This window comes from Bufo bufo, chromosome 1, assembly GCF_905171765.1.
Source record: "Bufo bufo chromosome 1, aBufBuf1.1, whole genome shotgun sequence".
In the NCBI taxonomy this organism is placed as follows: Eukaryota; Metazoa; Chordata; class Amphibia; order Anura; family Bufonidae; genus Bufo; species Bufo bufo.
The window spans coordinates 816,078,704-816,100,886 of NC_053389.1; the positions used below are offsets into that span (position 1 = coordinate 816,078,704).

At 45.0% G+C, this 22,183-nt stretch overlaps 1 protein-coding gene across 1 annotated transcript in view; it reads right to left on the minus strand.

The window, feature by feature from the left end:
* The window catches only part of CLDN15 (claudin 15), a 64,987-nt gene that overhangs the window by 13,581 nt on the left and 29,223 nt on the right, over window positions 1–22,183 (minus strand). The window contains exons 2-4 of the mRNA XM_040415283.1: window positions 1,455–1,619; window positions 798–879; window positions 316–423 (exon numbers count right to left, since the gene is read on the minus strand). Of these exons, the coding sequence (XP_040271217.1) occupies window positions 316–423; window positions 798–879; window positions 1,455–1,619 (355 nt within the window). The remainder of the gene's footprint in view (window positions 1–315; window positions 424–797; window positions 880–1,454; window positions 1,620–22,183) is intronic.

The following is a 22,183-nucleotide window of genomic DNA, read 5'->3' on the forward strand; positions in this document are numbered from 1 at the left end:
CTGGCACCCCCACCAATCAGCTGTACAAAGTCACCGCAGTGTTCTAGTGAGCACTGTGGCCTATTCCCAGGCCATGTGACATCCCATTCATTGGTCACACGGCCTAGACGCAGAGCTGCAATACCAAGCACAGCCACTCCATAATGTAAGGTGCTGTGCTCCGGTGCGACCTCTTGTGACTATGATGTAAATGTACATCATAGCCATTAAGGGTTCAATAGAAAATGAAGGTGCTTCCACCTGTTTTATTTTTCATGACTCCTGATGGACTGACTGTGTCTCCTCCTTAGATGAGGGATATCTCCTATTATTAACCTTTTAGCTTTGGTCACTTGTTTGTATGAGCAGCACATCAGTCCTCCTCCAACGACATCCAGGAGGGCACCCGACCAACCAAGGTAAAGAGCCGGACCAATCTCATATCTGTAGGGGAAAAGCAGACGACATCTCAGGCATGGGAGAAATTAGACTGGACATCAATGAATTCATTTTAGAAAAGGTGAGTATAAACTAATAGTCCATTAATTGTCCAGTATGTAGCCACCTTATGGGACAACTGTTGGTAACATATCAAGAAGCCCCTGTCAGTGACTTACTCTGACGGTGGTGTAGAAAGCTATCCAAAACAATGGCAGATTATCCATATTTCTGGACTCACCACAACTGGGAACATCTAGCAAAGTCCACCATGAAGATCGAACATGTTTAGGTGGGGCTCTTTTAAGTACATTTGGTGTTCTTAGTGTGGAACTGGTAACGGGAGGGTTAAATAGCCTAAATTGGAAATTGGTACATACTTCGTTCCAGGGTACAAAGGGTTGAAGAATTCTTTGGTGATGTTGAAGGCATACCACGAGACAGATATCCCAGCACAGATACCTGGAGGAAGAAAATGATCTGAACTAATCAAATTAAAAAACGATATAGTCAACGTCAACCTATGGGGATGGGAAGTTCCTGTGGAGGAGAAAGACTAGTCTACCAATTTTGTCCCTACTGTTGGGATTCTTCATCTGTTAGATAATCAATGAAGTTACTGAATGGGATTTGCTCAATCTTCTGTAGAAGAAAAATCCAGTTAAAATGATTGTTTGATGTGTCAAAGATACATATAAGACTATAGGTTGCCTTACATACATACAACCCGGCAATTTCATATGGGTGCCTATGGACTCTCCCCTGATGGCAGAAGTTCACAAAGGAGATAAGCCGTTGCCAGAGCTTTCTCCTCTTTCCCCATTCAGCTGGGCCTGCCTGTGTATGGAGGGGTTGGGAGAGGTAGCTTTCGGCTGAACGAGCATTCACCAGAATATCTAAGTAAAATCTGAGATCCAGGACCACCATTGTGGTGGAAGGGCTTTTCAGAAGGTCTTTTTATCTGGATTCCCTTCCTTCCTTTTGACCTTCCACTGGATCTACAGGAATTATTTCAGACAAAAATGTAAATATCTCACCTGCAAATATCCAGATCGCTCCAGACGCTGTTGCAAGCTTGCCCTTCAGTGCTATGTTACCATCCGCAACCTTAGTGCACTGGAGCCCAATCATCCCCAATAAGCATGCGAAAAAACCAAACACCAATGCAGAGATCATCAGAGCCCTTGAAGCCTGCAAGTATCCTGTGAAGACAAACAGAAGGATCCTTAGTGATCCTACAAGCAAATCTCCATACAAAGGTCATTTATGTGTCTTATCATGGTGATCCTATGTGTAGAGTGGATGGACTTCAGAAGATCATATAAAGATTCCTCATCTTTCGCAATGTGTGGTTTGCAAGTAGTATGAAAATATATGGATGCTCTACATTACTATATGAAGAATAACGTAACTGGGTGTGGAGTATGTCAGGATCTGTACACACTGCAGAAAAGCAGATTCTAAGGAAAATATGGACTTTTCCGTTGCCCAGTAGAGGGTGTGAGCTGACTGTACGGAAAATGCAATCTGTATTCAGTAATGTCCATACTATAGACTTGCATAGATTTAGCAATGTTCTACACCAGTACTGTAAGCAGCAGCAAAACATTTTTTTCTTGTCTGCCCCAACATTCCTGGGGTTCCTTAACTGTGTCAGCCAGCCATACTCAGATAGTCCCATCAGTACCTCAGATGTCCCCAAAGAGTACCAAAGAGGCTGCTCAGCCACAGAAAGAGCTACCTGAATGTGCTACAGGACAACCAAGGGGTTCTAGTTCTCCTTCTCTTACCTGCCTGTCCTTAAACAGAATAAAGACTATGATACACCTCATTCTCTGCTGGTCATTTGAAATTTTTATTCGGGTAGGCATGCATGTTACTATAGGACTGTACTCATAAGGGGAATCCACCTAAAGACAACCTAATGAAACCCCCTAAAGACCATAATTCAGAAGAGAAAATGTGTGGTCGGCACTACTCATAGAGTACTACTACTTGCACCATAGAAGTTACATAAATCCTAGATGAGGATCAGAGGGGTTCAGGAAGCTCCCAAGACACTTTCATTCCATCCATCCACCAAGCCCTAGAAACCCTTTAAATGTATTCTATGTTGTATCAGAAAAACTTTTAATTCCACTTAGAAACTTTATACACTGATATCCTCACGTTAAGGCCGCAATCATAGAGCAGAATGTGCAGGACCGCAAAATAAATACGGTCGTGTCAATGGGGCCATATAGAGCTTCAGCTGAGTAGCATAAGGTGATCCGTCAACCTCTGACCTAACTCCTGGCTGTGAACATTGGCTCCTTAATTGATAAACTCATGATGTTGCTGACGTTCAAACAGTTTGACGCTGTAAAACTTGACCTTCAGCCAAACACCTGCTTCTGCACTTATGCAAGCTGTTGGTATCGCCTTAGTTTAGGTATTTAACAATGCTGAAAGATTTCCAAAACGTGACCTGCAGCAAGGGTGTACTATCTGCATATACTATAAAGCCAAGAGGTCTAATGATTGGTTGGTTTCCAGCCAAGACAAACATGGAGCCTGTTAACCTCAGCTCAGGTCAATCATATTCCATTTCCTAATGGTGAACTGGACCCTTCCACAAGAGATAGTGCCATCTGCAACCAAGTAACAATCCCAATGTGATAGTCAGTTGTCAAGTCTACGGTTGAGTACCAAGTAGGATCCAGAACTATAATTAGGTGGCAGTTTCCATTCTGAATTAAAATAAGTGCCTAAACAGCAAGAAATCTTGCTGAAGACCAGGTCAAACCAAGTGGTGGCGCAAGAAAGAAAGTGGTGGCGCAATGGAAAGAAAGTGGGCTTAATGCTGGAAATGTGTCCATAACCATGTAATAGAAGTAAACTGTGTTACTGCTACTAAGCTTTTAGAGATGGTGATTACTGTCTAAGAGGCCCCATTATGATAGATGTTCCCAGGCCAGAGACTCATGGAGAGTGTAGGCCCCAGCTCAGGTCACCTCAATCCCTTTTTTCTAATGGACAAATTAAGAATGACAAACCAACCCTATGGTCAGACCATTCGTATTTACTACAACAGATGGGAAGTGGAGTGAATAAACGAGGTTTGGTCAAACCTCTCTGAAAATGAGGATACATGGTGGAATGGGCACCAGGCATACGGGCCATTTTCATGTTGGCCTTGTTTCCACCTGAAACCTTGTGACAGTCACAAGTGGAGTCGAGGGGTTGTACCAAAAGGGTCCCATCGTTGTGACATACCTTAATACCTGACCAAACTAAGGGGTGGCACTCAATTTGGCACAGTCAGTAAACAAGCAATGAACTAATAACCATCCTAACAGGGAATGCATTGGAGCAGAATGAGAGCACAATTGCTTACCGGCCTAATCATGTCAATGTGTCTGAGGGGTGACATCATTTAGTCACTTATTCAAAAGTGTCTCCAGACAGGTTCATGTGAGCCCTCATTTATATGGGGTATATGGTCTTCTTTGGCAATGTTCAGTCTACTGTACCAATGGTATAGTGTTTGGCCAGTACCTGTGCCTCGGCCTTGGCACAGTTGCTGCTCACAGAGTACGTGATGTGCTTTAAAAGAAGGATTAGACTGCAATTATTCTGATTAATGGTCTCATTGAAAACCTCTCCACTTTCAGTCTTGGAAACTTCAGATGTAATGAGCTGGAAATGTATATCTCCCTCCCTCTAATGCCCTCCCCCCCCCCGCCTATTATATCAAATTGCTGCCAATGATCTGTATTAAGATTTACCTCTCGGAAGCACTTCATGTCAACAGTTCACGTGTCACAAACCTACAGCATTAAATTTAGTTGACCCTGTCTATGACCCATAACTCATACGTCCTAGAAAGTTCCGTAGATCTGGGCGGATAACCTCATGCTCAGGGAACTACATTATAGCAGCAACCTCGCAGTTGATTTTCTCATACTGAGTATGCCATACTCTAGTTAGAGCTCAAGTAGCAAGAGATGAGTTTCTGCGGCATAGTAATTAACAGGAGACCAGCTTTTGTTGTGTCCGGAGCATAATGTATGATGTAATTAAGATAAAAAGCTGGTTAATATTTCATGTTACGAGATGACAAAAAGTGTCTTAGGTCAGAAGTAATAACAGCGGGTATCTGAGTGATATCACAATTTGTGTTTTTATTGCAGTGGAATATTTGAGTCTGAGTAATATTTTATTAACTGTAAGTCTATAAACATTATATTCCATCAATCAATAAATCGGTATGGTTGATTAGATGAGGGCAACTCAACCGTATGAAGAAAGTAAAAATCCAAGTGTGCAGTGACCGGCTGTAGAAGGCCGTTCCTCTGAAACTACCCAGGTTCTCACCACTCACCAGCCAAGGGGATGGGATCAACCAGAGCTGGGTCACCTCTGTCCTATAGGACCCTAGAGCAAACACGGATGATGCCTCTTTGGTACATATGTACCTGTCAGGAAGATTTAAGGGTGGCACCCTGTGCCTTTGCTATAAAGCTTCAAGTATTTTGAAAAATTTGGCGCAACCGGCAGGATCTATTCCGACTCACATTCCCATAGATACGTGGTGGTTACTTTAGCTATCCAGGCGTTAAATGAGTATGGTTTAGGTAGTAGTTAGTTCGTGGCAAGGGTAAGCACAATGTACGGATGGCCCCCCTCTAGCAAAACTGAAGTTTGAGATCTGTTAGTCCTTACTAATGCCAAAACTCTTCTCAAGCCTAAGCGAGGGGAGTCCAACATAAGTGTAGCTTAAAGCTCTTGGGCCAACGCTAACTGATTAAATCCCTGTATAGGATCTACATACAGTTAGTATGTTTATATGGTGAGATAGCTCTATACTATGTCACTAAGAAAATTAATTATTGCGAATTTATTCTACTTGCATATTGTGAAACAGGAAAAAGTCCAGTGCTAGGTTGGATTCCAGATAAAATTTTGCATTTATTAGGTCCAGGTTTAAAAGTCCAAAGACAGCACTTGGCGTCAGATTTGCATAATGGATTTTTCCATGGGCAGACTATTGGGAATTAGAGATGAGCAAATTTCATGAAATTCGTTTCGGTTCTGATTCTAATGAGCTAGTCAGAAATATCAATTCTGGCACAAATAAATTGTACCAGAATTGAAAGTGCTTCAATTGGCCTGAAAATGTGTGTAGGACACTCTGAGGTCTCCTTGGACCACATTCTTTTTCCCTGTTGTCTTTCTTTTTTTTGGAGCATTTTCACTCTCCCTTTCAAGCTCTTTAATGCTAAGACAGCAATAGTAAATAATGTCAGAGTGACACTGACATATGTAGCTGTGGGTAAATGCATGGATGACGGTGTTATCCAGCAGCCTGTTTAAAAACACACACCGCACCATAGCATTCCAAAAATTGTCTCTTATTAGGGGAGGCTACTGGTCCAGTGTCGCCTGCACGGATGTCTTTGGGGTCATTTACAGTGCCCCTTGTACTTTTCCACATTTTTTCACGTTACACCCACAAACTTAAAATGTATATTATTGGTATTTTACATAATAGACAAACACAAAGTAGCAAGTATGTGTGAAGTGAAAAGAAAATGAGACATGGTTTTCTAAATATTATATTATAATAAAAATGTGAAAATTGTGGTGTGCATTTGTATTTAGCCCACTGTATTCTGATACCCCTAAATAAAATCCAGTGTGACCAATTGCCTTCAGAAGTCACCTAATTAGTAAATAAAGTCCACCTGTGTGTAATTCTCAACATACAGTTGTTCTGTGAAGGCCTCAGAGGTTTGTTAGAGAACATTAGTGATCAAACAGCATCATGGAAACTAAGGAGCACACCAGACAGGTCAGGGATAAAGTTGTGTAGAAGTGTAAAGCAGGGTTAGGTTAAAAAAAAATATATCCCAAGCTCTGAACATCTCACAGAGCCCTGATCAATCCATCATATGAAAATGGAAGTAGTATGGCACAACTGCAAACCTACCAAGACACGGCCGTCCACCTAAACTGATAGCCCAGGCAAGAAGAGCACTAATTGGAGAAGCAGCCAAGAGGCCCATGGTCACTCTGAAGGAGCTGCGGAGATCCACTGCTCAGGTGGGAGAATCTGTCCACAGGACAACTATTAGTCATGTACTCCACAAATCTGGCCTTTATGGAAGAGTGGCAAGAAGAAAGGTACAGTATTTTTGTAAGCAAAAATTAACACTGTACATTACCCTGAACACACCATTCCCACTGTGAAACATGGTGGTGGCAGCATCATTCTGTGGGGGTGCTTTCTTCAGCAGGAACAGGGAAGCTGGTCAGAGCCGATGGGAAGATGGATGGAGAAGCCTGGTAGAGGCTGCAAAAGACAGGGGCAGTGGCGTAACTACCGGGGAAGCAGGGGAAGCGGCTGCATCGGGGCCCGGGCTGACAAGGGGCCCGGCGCCCGACAGCGTGTCAGTCAAGTTTAATCTTTTTTTATTTATATGCAAATTACCTTTCTAACGTGCCCATGAGGTTGTCCCTCCGGCCGTTTGTGCCTAGCCGCGCCCATCATCGCCAAGCCCACCACCGCCCCGCTGTTAATTATTCACTGCTGTCCTCGTTTTTTTTTTTTTTCTAAGTGCGCCGTAGACTCGCGCATGCGCTGATGTTACTCACGTCTGGGCCCATGCGGTGTCCTGGCAGCAGCCTCAAGTAGTGTAATCACGCATGCGCCAGCTTTCTCCGCTTTCTGGCGCATGCGCGATTACATTACTTAAGGCTGCTGCCAGGACACCGCGCGGGCCCGCGCGTGAGTAACATCGGCGCATGCGCGAGACTACGGCGCACTTAGAAAAAAAAAAAAGACGAGGACAGCAGTGAATACTTAATAACGGTACGGCGCTGGGCTTGGCGATAATGGACGCAGCTGGGCACAAACGGCCGGAGGGACAGCCCTTTGGGCACGTTAGGAAGGTAATTTGCATATAAATAAAAAAGATTTTTATCAAAAATAAAAAGGACAGGTGGGGGTAAAAATAGTATATCAAAAATTGGGCGGGGGGCTGGGGGGGCCAATACAAAAATTTGCTGTGGGGCCCAGGCACTTTTAGTTACACCCCTGGACAGGGGTGGAGGTTCAACTTCCACCAGGAAAATGACCCTAAACATCCAGCCAGAGCTACAATGGGATAGTTTATAACGGAGCATATTCATGTGTTAGAATGGCCCAGTCAACCTAAACCTAAATTCCATTGAGAATCTGAGGCAAGGCATGAGAATTGTTGTTCACAGACGCTCTCCATCCAATCTGATGAGCGCAAGCTATTGTACAAAGAAGAATGGGCAACAATTTCAGCCTCTAGATGTCCAAAGCTAGTAGATACTTACCCCAAAAGACTTGTAGAGGCGGAGAGGGGCTTCCTAGTCAGACACGTGGGTGGAAGATATTTGCCTGGCGAAAGCTGTGTGCAGAGTGTATCCTGGTAATACAATAATTTTACCTCCCTTTTGGCATCAGGAAAACATTCCTCCATTTTGCTTTGATAGCAAGTGTCTAAAAGCATGGTTATCCAGTAGTTGTCACTTTCCACGATGATAACAATATGCTTGTCAGCACATAAACAAGCAAGCATGCAGCTTGCCATGCTCTCCAATGTGCCCAAAGATCCAGTTTTTTAGGCTCCACTCCCCACTGAGATGATTGGTCATGGCCAGTGACATAGTTGTCATCATCGTCATCAGCCTCGTCCTCCTGCACCACCAACTCCTTCTCCAGTGGTAGCTCCTCTTCCTCCCCAAGCAAGCAATATGTGGAAAATGTTCTTCTTCCACTATCCCTTGTTGGATCACTGTGAGCATTTGCTCTAATATAATATCAATGGGATGACATTGTTGATGCCTCCGTTGTCCCTATTCACAAAGCTGGTGACCTCTTCAAATGGCCTGAGTAGGCGACACGCTACCTTGATGAGCTGTCACTGCCTGACATCAAAATAATACCTGCTCCCTGCTGAAATGGTCTAGTTAGTATATGATGTAATCATTCACCGCTTTACGCTACTCGTACAGGTGCTCCAGCATATGCAAGGTGGAGTTCCAGCGGGTGGAAATCACAAAACAAGAGGTGCAAAGACAGACTGTTCTGTCACCACAAGTCCAGGAATCTGAAATGTACAGACACTATTCTGGACATTGACAGCACCTTCTGTAATCCACACCTTGCACCGCTAAATTTATCACATGCACCATGTAGACATCATGTGTTATTTCTCCAAAGGCAGCATAGCCTCTATGTTCCTGCCATTGTCCCTGACCATCTTGCCCTGTTATAGTTGGAGAGATCCAGTGGGAAATTTGCTGCTTGATGCACTTTAGCAACTGTACCGTGTGGCTTCTCTTGATCAGGCTTGTCAGAATTAAGACAGCATGGTAATGATCCAGTTTATGCACATACAAGGAGGGAAGGGAAATGGAAGCAATGATCAGCCCTGTTCCTGTTGTGGACGTGAGGATGTCCATTGGAGAGGAAATTGAGGAGGAGGAGGACGACTGGAGAGCTTGGTGTGGGAACCAGACCAACACAAACCTGGAGGTGTGAATAGAACCAGGCCATGTTGCTGTGGTGCAGTGCCGCCGTTAGTGCCCTGTACTTCACATAAAAACTTCTTCATATGTCCACAGTGGCTTGTCCCTTGCTGCACAGTGACAATTCCAAGGAGTGGCCCATATTATTAGGAATCTTAGCCATGTGAGAGTATAAGGCAGGGATGACTTTTTAAGAAATAATGGCGGTTTTGTGTCTTCCAGCAGGGTTGAGCACACACCATTAGCTCTCTAAAGGTAGTAGAATCTACTAAGCAGTACGGCAGCGACTGCAGTACCAGCAATTTGGCCAGGTAAGAGTTTAGTTTGCACACAAGCAGATTACAGGGCACATTTAGTTGTTTCCTGGTTACACGTTCCATTTTGGATGACTGACTATGGAGAGTAGGACAAGGAAGAGGGGTATTCTGAGTGGGAGACGAAGTAGCTGATGATGATGATGTATTGTTTCTGGGTGCAGTCTGGCTGCTACAAAGAAATCTGAGAGAAGGTGGATAGTGTTGTTTCAATAGTGGGCCAATTCAATTTTCCCACTAGATTTGGTGATGTTACCTCATGTGCTGCAGTAGAGCTGTGGTGCTTATGTTTGTGTTCGATCTTGCAGATCTTGCACATGCAAGTGGATTTGTCTGCATGTGCTGTGAAGAAAAATTGCCATACGTATACCGGTACAGCATCAGTGGCATCACCAGTTCCTAAGCTGATCGCAATAGAAGCAGATTTATTTGTCACTTATATAGCGCTGACATGTTCCGCAGCACTTTACAGCCATTACTTTCTGTCACCAGTGCAGCTCACAATCTAAGTTCCCTATCAGTATATCCATGGATTGTGGGAGGAAACCAGTGTAACCTGAAGGAAACCCACACAACGATGCCCAAAACAATGAATCTGTATGGATACAGATGAGATGATTGCTGCATGTATATGGTGCTCTCATATCTGCTGATAATCAGGCAATTATCTGGAACGTTCAGTTTGTTCCTGATTATTGTCTGTGCATTGGCTGATGAAAAGGGACCTTTAGCTCACATTTTATCTTGAATCTAACTTGGTTTATCAGGTATCTGAGAAGCCTTATCTCTGAGTATATCAGTACACAAGTAGAGTTAAGTAGTTATTTAACTTTAACCTTTATGTATCATGAAGGGCTTTTGGGCTCTTAGCAGTAGGGACACAGTTACAACTACCGCCTCTGTAATCCCTATACATAGTCTGGGCCTTTTCCCGCATAGTAGGTACATACTGCCACCTTTAGACATACTGTAAGTGTAGACCATTAGATCTCCTTTGGAAATGTTCTATGCAGGTACGTGTATAGGGAAGACAGTGAATCTCAATATTAATAGTCAAGAGTGCAGTCTGTAAAACTACATGGAGAATAGACTGATGACATGTTTCTCTAATCTCTATGAGGTATGAAGTATTTGCATAGAGCTTGAAGGCCATTGAGCATTTTATGGTTTAGCTCAGAGACCTGTCCAGCAGGGTGCAGCGGTGGATGTGGTTCCAGTCACCGGCTGCGTCAGCTTGCCAAGCGATTGGATTAAACACTCCCAACAATGGCTCCTGCTGTTTGTGGTCTTTGCTGTCCTCTGCACTGCTGGCTACATTGATCTCATTTGGCAATCATCACTTCCTATTAACGTTGATCCTGGAGGCCGATTTAATGGAGATTCTGCCCTCACGGCTTTTCCTACAGATTGAGGTAGATTGTTTGTGTGGCTCTTGTTCGGTATTATTCCTGACTCTGATCCTGAACTTGGCTTCATTTCTGGATGCCACTTCTGTCTCACTCCTTAAATTTGTGGTCTGGTTGTCTGATTCTGAACCTTTGCCCAACCTCTGACTGCATCTCCATCTTGTGGTTGAGCTTGTCACATCCTGACTAGAGATGAGCGATGAGCGAACCAGTCAAGATTCGTTTCAAGTCTGGTTGGCAAAATTCAGTTCGGACCTGAATTGGTTCAGCTTTACCGAAGTTGCTCCAATTGCCCTGAAAGTTGGTATGTAACCCTCTTTAGACTCCCAGGACTGAGAAATTTTACGGAAAACTTATTATCTCTTTTCGTTCATATTTTATGATTTTTTTTCCTTCCCCAGTGACAGCAATAATAAATGATGTCTGAGTGACACTAATATAGCTATGGGTAAACGCACGTTTGACGGCGTTAACATACATTGTGTTTAAAACACACCGAGCCTCCACATGTGCTCTGATTTTTCACATTCCAAAGCTTCCAAAAATTGTCCCTATAAAAAAGTGGTTTGCATCCAAAAATGATACCTTGACAGGGTTGGAATGCTGCCCATATGACACGCACAAGTGTTTATTCTCAGAAGAAAGAATGTCTCGTTGTGAACGAGCCCAAAAAAGTGGCAGCAGCAGCAGTGCAGTGTGGATGTGGAAAGGGTATGGATATAGTGGCATGCGGCTACAATAGTGGCAGGAGCAGTATAGCATGAGACATACAATTCTTTTTTATAGGTAGTAGTGGCAATAGTAGTAGTAGTGATAGTGGCGGCAGATGCTTTGCGTAATGGTGGTGGCGGTAGTGGATTAACAGTGAGGAACAGCAGCAGCGATATGGTACATGTTGGCAGAAAGGCAGCAGCATGATGGAGGCAGCAGCGGTCTTATGGAAGATAATGGTTGGCAGGTATCAACACTGGCATGATGCCGGCGGTGGCATGATGGAGGTATCAGCAGCCGTACAGAACAAGATGGTTGGAAAGTGGCATAAGGGACATGATGCAGGTCACAGCAGCAGCAGACAGTCAATAACAGTGGCAAGATGGAGCACCGCCAGCAAGGCGATGTGTATTCATCGGAATCAGCCTGAGCTGTGAGAAAATGTCTGTATTGATGCAGTAATTACATACATATGTTGCTTAATGAAATTTAACCCCCCCCCTCCTTAAATAAAAAATTTCAATTGTGTGGAAACTGATGCTTGTGCACTACCCTGTGTATTGGTGTAGTGAACATATGCTGCCTAATTAAATTGAAAACCCCACAAAAAAAAAAAAAATGTAATTGCAACTGTGTGGAGAAATAAAGTAAAGGATGATTAAGGGCCAGGCCTCAAACTCAATTTCTCGTTATCACTCACAGGTAGATTGCTGCCACACCTTGAGTATTGATGCAGTAATTACATATATATGTAGCTTAATTAAAGTAAACCCCACCCCCAAAAAAATTTAAATTGCGACCATCTGGAAACTGAATATACGTAAACAAACGATTGAGGCTTGACCCTCAATTGCACCTTAATACACACAGGTACATTGCTGCCACACCTTGGGTATTGTGGCAGTAATCACATATATGTGCAGCTTCATTAAATTGAACCCCCCCCCCAAAAAAAATAAAAAAATTATAACCATGTTGAAACTGCTTATACGTAAATGAACGATTGAGGCTCGACGCTCAATTTCACCTTAATATACACAGGTAGATTGCTCCACACCTTTGGTATTGCTGCAGTAATTACGTATATATGCACCTAATTAAATTGACCTCTTCCCCCAAAAAAATATATAATTTAAATTGCGACTGTGTGGAAACTGGATATACTTAAATGGACTATTGAGGCTTGATGCTCAATTTCACTTTAATACATACAGGTAGATTGCTGCCACACCTTGGGTATTGCTGCAGCTTAATTAAATTGAACTCCAGAAGAAAAAAGAGTTTTTGTGAAAAAGGGTGAAAATAATGAAAGTATTTGCTTGCAGGTAGCTGCTTTTGAGGTCTGCACTGCAACAGCTGCAGTTCTGCTGGGAGGCACAGTGTCACAGCTCCTTACTCCTTCTTCCCTGGCTGACCGCTTCCCTGATTGAAAAAACTATCTCCCTTAGGCCCCACATTGGACTCGCAATGTTTGTCAGAGAGAGCACCCGTCCTGCCCTCCCAGCACTATCGGGGTCGCATAGCATTATATTGATTTATGATGCTATGTAACCCTTACAGTTCTGGAATGTATTGGATAACACTGACATAATGGTGTCAGTGTTATCCAGTACATTCTAGAACTGTAAGGGTTACATAGCATCATAAATTAAGATAATGCTATGCGACCCCGATAGTGCTGGAAGTTCAGGACGGGTGCTCTTCCTGACAAACGTTGCGAGTCCAATGTGTGGGACTCAGTGCTTCAGTGCCCCTACGTCCAATGCCAGGATCCATGTTTTTAGTGGGCAACATAATAAAGGCCTTCTGGTAAACTTGGCTCCTGGCACTTTGTGTTCTTGTACGTTCAATCTGAAGTCTTGAAACACCAATGTAAATAGATAGACGGGTTGGGACAATTACTTGAAAAACCTATAACCCATTATTACAGGAATGAAATCACTGGCCACAGAAGCATTGGCACGTAACAACGTGAAGTCCATAATTATAGCAATAATACGCTTAATGAGATCTATAGGAAAATCCTGTACATGGGTTTCTATAAGGCACATTAAGTCCTTTCTCAGAAAGTAATTTGCTGCCCGCGGCTCTTGCAGATAAGGTGACTTGCCTGAAGTTACATGGAGGAGATTTCGCCATTGTTGCCGTCAGTGTGGTCACCAGGTAAGATACTCTATCTTGCCATTCAGTTAACAAATATCTACATGAATAGGTTGTCATGCATTAATATGATAATATTTTTGTGGCCTATACTAGAATGTGCTGGAGCATTGCTCTGAGACAAGTCTGTTACTAAATGATCATTTTTAATCTTTTTGTATATACAGTGGGATGCGAAAGTTTGGGCAACCTTGTTAATCGTCATGATTTTCCTGTATAAATCATTGGTTGTTACGATACAAAATGTCAGTTAAATATATCATATAGGAGACACACACAGTGATATCTGAGAAGTGAAATTAAGTTTATTGGATTTACAGAAAGTCTGCTATAATTGTTTAAACAAAATTAGGCAGGGGCATAAATCTGGGCACTGTTGTCATTTTATTGATTCCAAAACCTTTAGAACTAATTATTGGAACTCAAATTGGCTTGGTAAGCTCAGTGACCCCTGACCTACATACACAGGTGAATCCAATTATGAGAAAGAGTATTTAAGGGGGTCAATTGTAAGTTTCCCTCCTCTTTTAATTTTCTCTGAAGAGTAGCAACATGGGGGTCTCAAAACAACTCTCAAATGACCTGAAGACAAAGATTGTTCACCCTCATGGTCTAGGGCAGGGGTCTCCAAACCCCGGCCCGCGGGCCACAACCGGCCCGCTTGTGCGTTCGATCCGGCCCGCCCGCAGCTGGCAGGTTGCAGGAACCAAATCCGCACAACCGCCCATGCTGTCACGCTTGTGTTGTGTGTTCGATTCCGCGCCCGCCCGCAGCTGACAGGTTGCAGGAACGAAAGCCGCACAACCGCCCATGCTGTCACGCTGTGCTTTTTGATTGGCTGCTGGGACCGCCGATGTCCCGGCAACCAGTGACGTCACAGGTGCGGCACCTCCCCTCTTCCCGCCCGCTGTTTGAAATAACAAATCCACGTGTGTAGCAGCGGGCGGGAGTCGGGACTCAGGAGTCCAAGAAGAAAAAAAAAAGAAGAGGAGCAGAAGCCGGCTACAGCGGAGGCAAGTGTTGCACAACGCTGATGGGGACACAATGGGGAACGCTGACATTGCTGTGCTGCGCTGATGGGGACACAAGCTGCTGAGGACACATACTGATGGGGATATTGCTGTGCTGCTGGGGACACTGCTGATGGGGACTTTGCTGTGCTGATGGGGACATTGCTGTTCTGATGGGGACACCGTTGATGAGGACACGGGTGTCCCCATCAATGGTGTCCCCATCAGCACAGCAATGTCCCCATCAGAGGTGTCCCCATCAGCGATGATGGGCACACTGCTGATGGGGACAATTCTGTTCTGATGGGGACATTGCTGGGGACACCGCTGTTTGGCACACTGCTGATGGGGACATGGGTGTCCACATCAATGGTGTCCCCATCAGGATAGCAATGTCCCCATCAGCGGTAACCCCATAATCGATGTCCCCATCAGCACAGCAATGTCCCCATCAGAGGTGACCCATCATCGGTTTCCACATCAGCACAGCGGCGTCCCCATCAGCAATGATGGGGACGCTGCTAATGTGGAAACTGCTGATGTGAACATTGCTGTGCTGATGGGGACATTGCTGAGGACACCGCTGATTGGCACACTGCTGATGGGGACAAAGGTGTCCCCATCAATGGTGTCCCCATCAGTACAGCAATGTCCCCATCAGCGTCCCCATTCTGATGGGGACATTGCTGTTCTGATGGGGACACCACTGATAGGGACACGGGTGTCCCCATCAACCGCGTCCCCAAAGGCAGTGTCCCCATCAGTGGTGTCCCCATCAGCTGCTAATGGGGACTCCGCTGATGGGGACATTGCTGTTCTGATGGGGACATCATTAATGGGGACATTGCTGTGCTGATGCTGACATTGCTGTTCTGATGGGGACATTGCTGTGCTGATGGGGACACCGCTGATGGGGACATTGCTGTGCTGATGGGGACACCGCTGATGGGGACATTGCTGTACTGATGGGGACAACGCTGATAGGGACACGGGTGTCCCCATCAATGGTGTCCCCATCAGTGGTGTCCCCATCAGCACAGCAATGTCCCCAACAGCAGCGTCCCCATCAGTGGTGTCCCCATCAGCACAGCAATGTCCCCAACAGCAGCGTCCCCATCAGTGGGTGTCCCCATGATGGGAATATTGTTTTTCTGATGGGAATATTGTTTTTTTGATGGGAATATTTTTTTTTTTATGGGAATATTGCTTTTCTGATGGGGACATTGCTGTTCTGATTTGGCCATTGCTGTTCTGATGGGGACACCGCTGATAGGGACACGGGTGTCCCCATCAATGGTGTCCCCATCAGCCGCGTCCCCAACAGCAGTGTCCCCATCAGTGGTGGCCCCTATCAGCTGCTAATGGGGACTCCGCTGATGGGGACATTGCTGTTCTGATGGGGACATCGTTGATGGGGACATTGCTGTGCTTAAGGGTGACACGGCTGATGGGGACATTGCTGTGCTGATGCTGACATTGCTGTGCTGATGCTGACATTGCTGTGCTGATGCTGACATTGCTGTGCTGATGGGGACATTGCTGTGCTGATGGGGACATTGTTGTGCTGATGGGGACATTGTTGTGCTGATGCTGACATTGCTGTGCTGATGGGGACATTGCTGTGCTGATGGGGACATTGCTGTGCTGATGGGGACATTGCTGTGCTGATGCTGACATTGCTGTGCTGATGCTGACATTGCTGTGCTGATGGGGACATTGCTGTGCTGATGGGGACATTGCTGTGCTGATGGGGACATTGCTGTGCTGATGCTGACATTGTTGTGCTGATGGGGACATTGCTGTGCTGATGCTGACATTGCTGTGCTGATGGGGACATTGTTGTGCTGATGCTGACATTGCTGTGCTGATGGGGACATTGCTGTGCTGATGGGGACATTGCTGTGCTGATGCTGACATTGTTGTGCTGATGGGGACATTGCTGTGCTGATGCTGACATTGCTGTGCTGATGGGGACATTGCTGTGCTGATGGGGACATTGCTGTGCTGATGGGGACATTGCTGTGCTGATGCTGACATTGCTGTGCTGATGGGGACATTGCTGTGCTGATGGGGACATTGCTGTGCTGATGGGGACATTGCTGTGCTGATGGGGACATTGTTGTGCTGATGGGGACATTGCTGTGCTGATGGGGACATTGCTGTGCTGATGGGGACATTGCTGTGCTGATGGGGACATTGCTGTGCTGATGGGGACATTGCTGTGCTGATGGGGACATTGCTGTGCTGATGGGGACATTGTTGTGCTGATGGGGACATTGCTGTGCTGATGGGGACATTGCTGTGCTGATGGGGACATTGCTGTGCTGATGGGGACATTGCTGTGCTGATGCTGACATTGCTGTGCTGATGCTGACATTGCTGTGCTGATGGGGACATTGCTGTGCTGATGGGGACATTGCTGTGCTGATGGGGACATTGTTGTGCTGATGCTGACATTGCTGTGCTGATGCTGACATTGCTGTGCTGATGGGGACATTGCTGTGCTGATGGGGACATTGCTGTGCTGATGGGGACATTGCTGTGCTGATGGGGACATTGCTGTGCTGATGGGGACATTGCTGTGCTGATGGGGACATTGTTGTGCTGATGCTGACATTGCTGTGCTGATGGGGACATTGCTGTGCTGATGCTGACATTGCTGTGCTGATGGGGACATTGCTGTGCTGATGCTGACATTGCTGTGCTGATGCTGACATTGCTGTGCTGATGGGGACATTGCTGTGCTGATGCTGACATTGCTGTGCTGATGCTGACATTGCTGTGCTGATGCTGACATTGCTGTGCTGATGCTGACATTGCTGTGCTGATGCTGACATTGCTGTGCTGATGCTGACATTGCTGTGCTGATGCTGACATTGCTGTGCTGATGCTGACATTGCTGTGCTGATGCTGACATTGCTGTGCTGATGGGGACATTGCTGTGCTGATGGGGACATTGCTGTGCTGATGGGGACATTGCTGTGCTGATGGGGACATTGCTGTGCTGATGGGGACATTTTTGTGCTGATGGGGACACCGCTGATAGGGACACGGGTGTCTTTGCGTTGTTTTGCTAAAGTTTTTTCTCTTTTGTTCTCAGTCATATCATGCTGATTACAAAAACGATCCATGTAAAATATATACATTTAATTTAATACATAACTGATTTTTTTTTCCGGCCCCCGAATACTTGTAAAATCTTCAATGTGGCCCTCCTGTTGAAAAGTTTGGAGACCCCTGGTCTAGGGGAAGGATACAGAAAGCTGTCTCAGAGATTTCAGCTGTCTGTTTCCACAGTTAGGAACATATTGAGGAAATGGAAGACCACAGGCTCAGTTCAAGTTAAGGCTCGAAGTGGCAGACCAAGAAAAATCTCGGATAGACAGAAGCGACGAATGGTGAGAACAGTCAGAGTCAACCCACAGACCAGCACCAGACCTACAACATCATCTTGCTGCAGATGGAGTCACTGTGCATCGTTCAACCATTCGGCGCACTTTATGCTGTATGCGAGAGTGATGCAGAGGAAGCCTTTTCTCCGCCCACAGCACAAAAAGTGCCGCTTGAGGTGGGCTAAAGCCCATTTGGACAAGCCAGCTTCATTTTGGAATAATGTGCTGTGGACTGATGAAACAAAAATTTAGTTATTTGGCCATAACAAGGGGCGTTATGCATGGAGGAAAAAGAACACAGCATTCCAAGAAAAACACCTGCTACCTACAGTAAAATATGGTGGTGGTTCCATCATGCTGTGGGGCTGTGTGGCCAGTGCAGGGACTGGGAATCTTGTCAAAGTTGAGGGACACATGGATTCCACTCAGGATCAGCGGATTCTGGAGACCAATGTCCAGGAATCAGTGACAAAGCTGAAGCTACGCCGGGGCTGGATCTTTCAACAAGACAACAACCCTAAACACTGCTCAAAATCCACTAAGACATTTATGCCGAGGAACAAGTCCAACGTTCTGGAATGGCCATCTCAGTCCCCAGACCTGAATATAATTGAAAATCTGTGGTGTGACTTAAAGAAAGCTGTCCATGCTCGGAAGCCATCAAACCTGAATAAACTAAAGATGTTTTGTAAAGAGGAATGGTCCAAAATACCTTCAACCAGAATCCAGACTCTCATTGGAACCTACAGGAAGCGTTTAGAGGCTGTAATTTCTGCAAAAGGAGGATCTACTAAATATTGATTTAATTTCTTTTTTGTGGTGCCCAAATTTATGCACCTGCCTAATTTTGTTTAAACAATTATAGCACACTTTCTGTAAATCCAATAAACTTCATTTCACTTCTCAAATATCACTGTGTGTGTCTCCTATATGATATAGTCAACTGACATTTTTTATCGTAACAACCAACGATTTATACAGAAAAATCATGACGATTAACAAGGTTGCCCAAACTTTCGCATCCCACTGTATGTGACGTTAACCTCGTCCAGGCTCGTCATACCCTTACATGATATTGACATTGAAAACCCAAAAGAATTTTAATGATGAAGTTTTGCCAGATATAACATGATGCCAAACCAACCGTTACTAAGGCGGTAGTGATGTAGGCGTAGACTAAGCGATGGATTGATACACAGAAGCCAAGAAGGGCTTCAGACCACCTCTTCTATTCCTTATAACCAACAGGAACCAATGGACCAACAAGGACATTTGGGCCCACAGGCAGTTTTGTTATACATCTCACTTAGATGAGATCACCATGCCTACACGCATAGCCTTGAGGAGTTCAGAGGTAGCAGTCGCACCTGGATGCTTTGACCTGAGGGGCTTTCTGCCACATAAGAAGACACCAGTATTATAAATGACATTTGATAGGTGGGAGCCCTAGGGCTTGATTTTGCATTGGGGGCCAGCAGCATCAAGACAAGTGTCAAGGTCTGTACCAGGCACAAGGCAGTCTCTAGTCCCAAACCAAAGTCTTATGGTAGGTATGGTATGGGTACTGATGAATGGGTACAGATTTGAAGTGCGGGTCCACCTAATTAAATCAGTGCATGACTTTTTATGAATGCGTAGAATCCAATGTCATACCAAAATTTATGATGTCATGACATATTGAATAATTACCTCACTGTAAATGACTCACCTGACAACATGTCAATAGTTCTGGGCAACTGTGAGTGGCATACATAGAAGAACGGATGTTCATATGAAAAATAAAAATTGCCCCCCCCATTATGTCCACCTATAACCCTGAGATTATTGGCTTCTAGCCCTTTTTTGCCTACAGCACACCTTCTGGTGACCAGAGTCTGGCACAAGTTTTCGCCATCCATTAACAAACTGATTGGGTGGTCCTCTCTCCCTGGCCCCCATGGCAGCTACCTTGGTACATACACCCTGGTCAAGAGTCCACCACTGGGCCATGTTAATTGCAGGAGTGATAAAGAAAGTCTACAGGTTCTGCCACTTAACAGCCCCTGTGGCACTCTCTGATTACCCAACTGTTAAGATTGCCACCACTGGATGGATTTTGACCGCGCAAATAATACTGAATGTGTTTTCTGCTTATATATAACATGTTATATCACACCAGACAATAATATTCGCCATCACTGCTGTCATGTATAGTGTTGAGCGAACTTGTGTTTTAAGTTCGGCGTCTAAAGTTCGGGTTCGGGTTATCTAAGTATCCCGTTATGGATTCCGCTACCATGGACCATAACGGAATTTAGAATCCATAACGGGATACTTCGATAACCCGAACTCGAACTTTAGACGCCGAACTTAAAACACAAGTTCGCTCAACACTAGTCATGTAAGGTAAGGTTATGTAAGGTACTACTATGTATGGCTTCCACCAGGTGAATCATCAGTATCTAAGCCAAGGTAGTCTTCAGTCTCCCTTACTTTTGGGCATCCATTAATTTAGTAAACTAAAGTGGCCAAGAGACGGTAGAAGTCACAAGAAGTTATTTCTGCGGACCCATTTTGAGGACATGGACCCTAAACAAGAAGCAGGGAAAGAGTATGATATGATACACATATGTCCTACAGATGGTGCCCCACAGAATCATCTCCTCCGAGGGATCCAAGGAACCCTAGTCCGACACTGCACAACCACGGCAATGCAACATTTCTTCCGAGGTTCAGCTAGACACTTTATAACACTGTGTTGCTGTCTGTTCATGAGGTTTTGATTGTTTCAGAGATTTGGGCGTTCTAGGATCCAGGCCAATATTAATGGGCAATGACAGAATGTTTACTTTACAGCAATGGATGTAATCTCCAGTAAGCTATAAAAATATTCCACTAATGTCTGGTAGCTTGGCTTATCACACGTGTTTTCATCCTCTCTTAATTCAATCTCTTTGTATAGGTCACGTTTCTGGAGGAGAATTATGAATTTATGTTTATATTTGGCTTACAATGTCCACGTAGGTCTTCTGAAGATCCCGTCTGTCTTCCCTTCTACGTAGTCAAACTAAAAGATGAACTCAATCAATATCATTATTGTATTTTCCAGTAAGCCAGAGCTATGTTCATAGTCTGCTTGTTTCCCCTTTCTCCGCGTTTCAGCAGAGAGTGTGGAACCACTGTTAACCAACAGATTTGACTTTGATCAGATCCTTGCAGTCCCCTGGTATTCACCCTTTAAGCACTGTACAGGGATCAGCACTTCACTGCAGGGGAACCACCAGGCCACCACCTCCTGTAGTAATCTCTTTGTGGATGACAGCTGACTCAAGGGGCTCAAGAGACACCAGTGCAGAGCAGCAAGGGATCAGGAAAAATCTTAGTCAGGGACAAGCTGAGATCAGGACAGGCAGAGTATAAGCAATACATTAAATGGTCCGAGATCAAGACTTGCAGCAAGGTGTCAATACGGAGGTCAGGAACAAGTCAGCCAGCAGAGGGTCACAATCCAGGAAAATGGACAGAAAGTTGGTATATTGGAAGACAATCAATATAGCTCATCTTTGCAACATCTACAAACCTACTGCTCAGGCACCGTCCCACAGGGGAAGTTGGCACCCATAGGCTGGAGCAGATCAGGGTGCGCATGCTGGCCCCCTATAGGAGCCTGAGGGAACGCGCACACCCTATGGGCAGAGGAAGAGTGGCCTTGCCAGCAACTAGGCCAAAGCCTCTGTGCATGGACAGGGTGACCCCAGGAGCCAGACCCATAATAAGGTGGAAAGCAGGAGGAAGATACACGACAACAGGATACAGAAACCCAGGACCGTTGAGTAGAGCAGTGGCGACCTGTAACAATATGTCTCTACTGCACACCTAATACCACCGTATATGGCCAAAATATGCAGTGTGCAAATCATGGCCCCTTTCATCAAGGCACACTTCCATCTTTTCTTAAAAATCTTTGGCTGTTTTTATTTTTCAGTTCAGCAGTACTGTAACAGTCAGCACAAATTATAAGACCTCCTATATAGATTTCTCAGTTGAAGCAGTCCCGCAGGGTAACAGCCTGCCAGAGTGCTCTGGATCCGGCTTCGCTAGATATGACCATTTACCGCTGTAGCCCATTGACTATAATGGGAAACAACAAGGATCTGGTCACTCCCAGCCATAAATGCCGGGATTCAGACCGACAAAAACTGTTGCATACAGCGATTTTTGTTTGGACGAATCTCGGCATTTATGCAGAG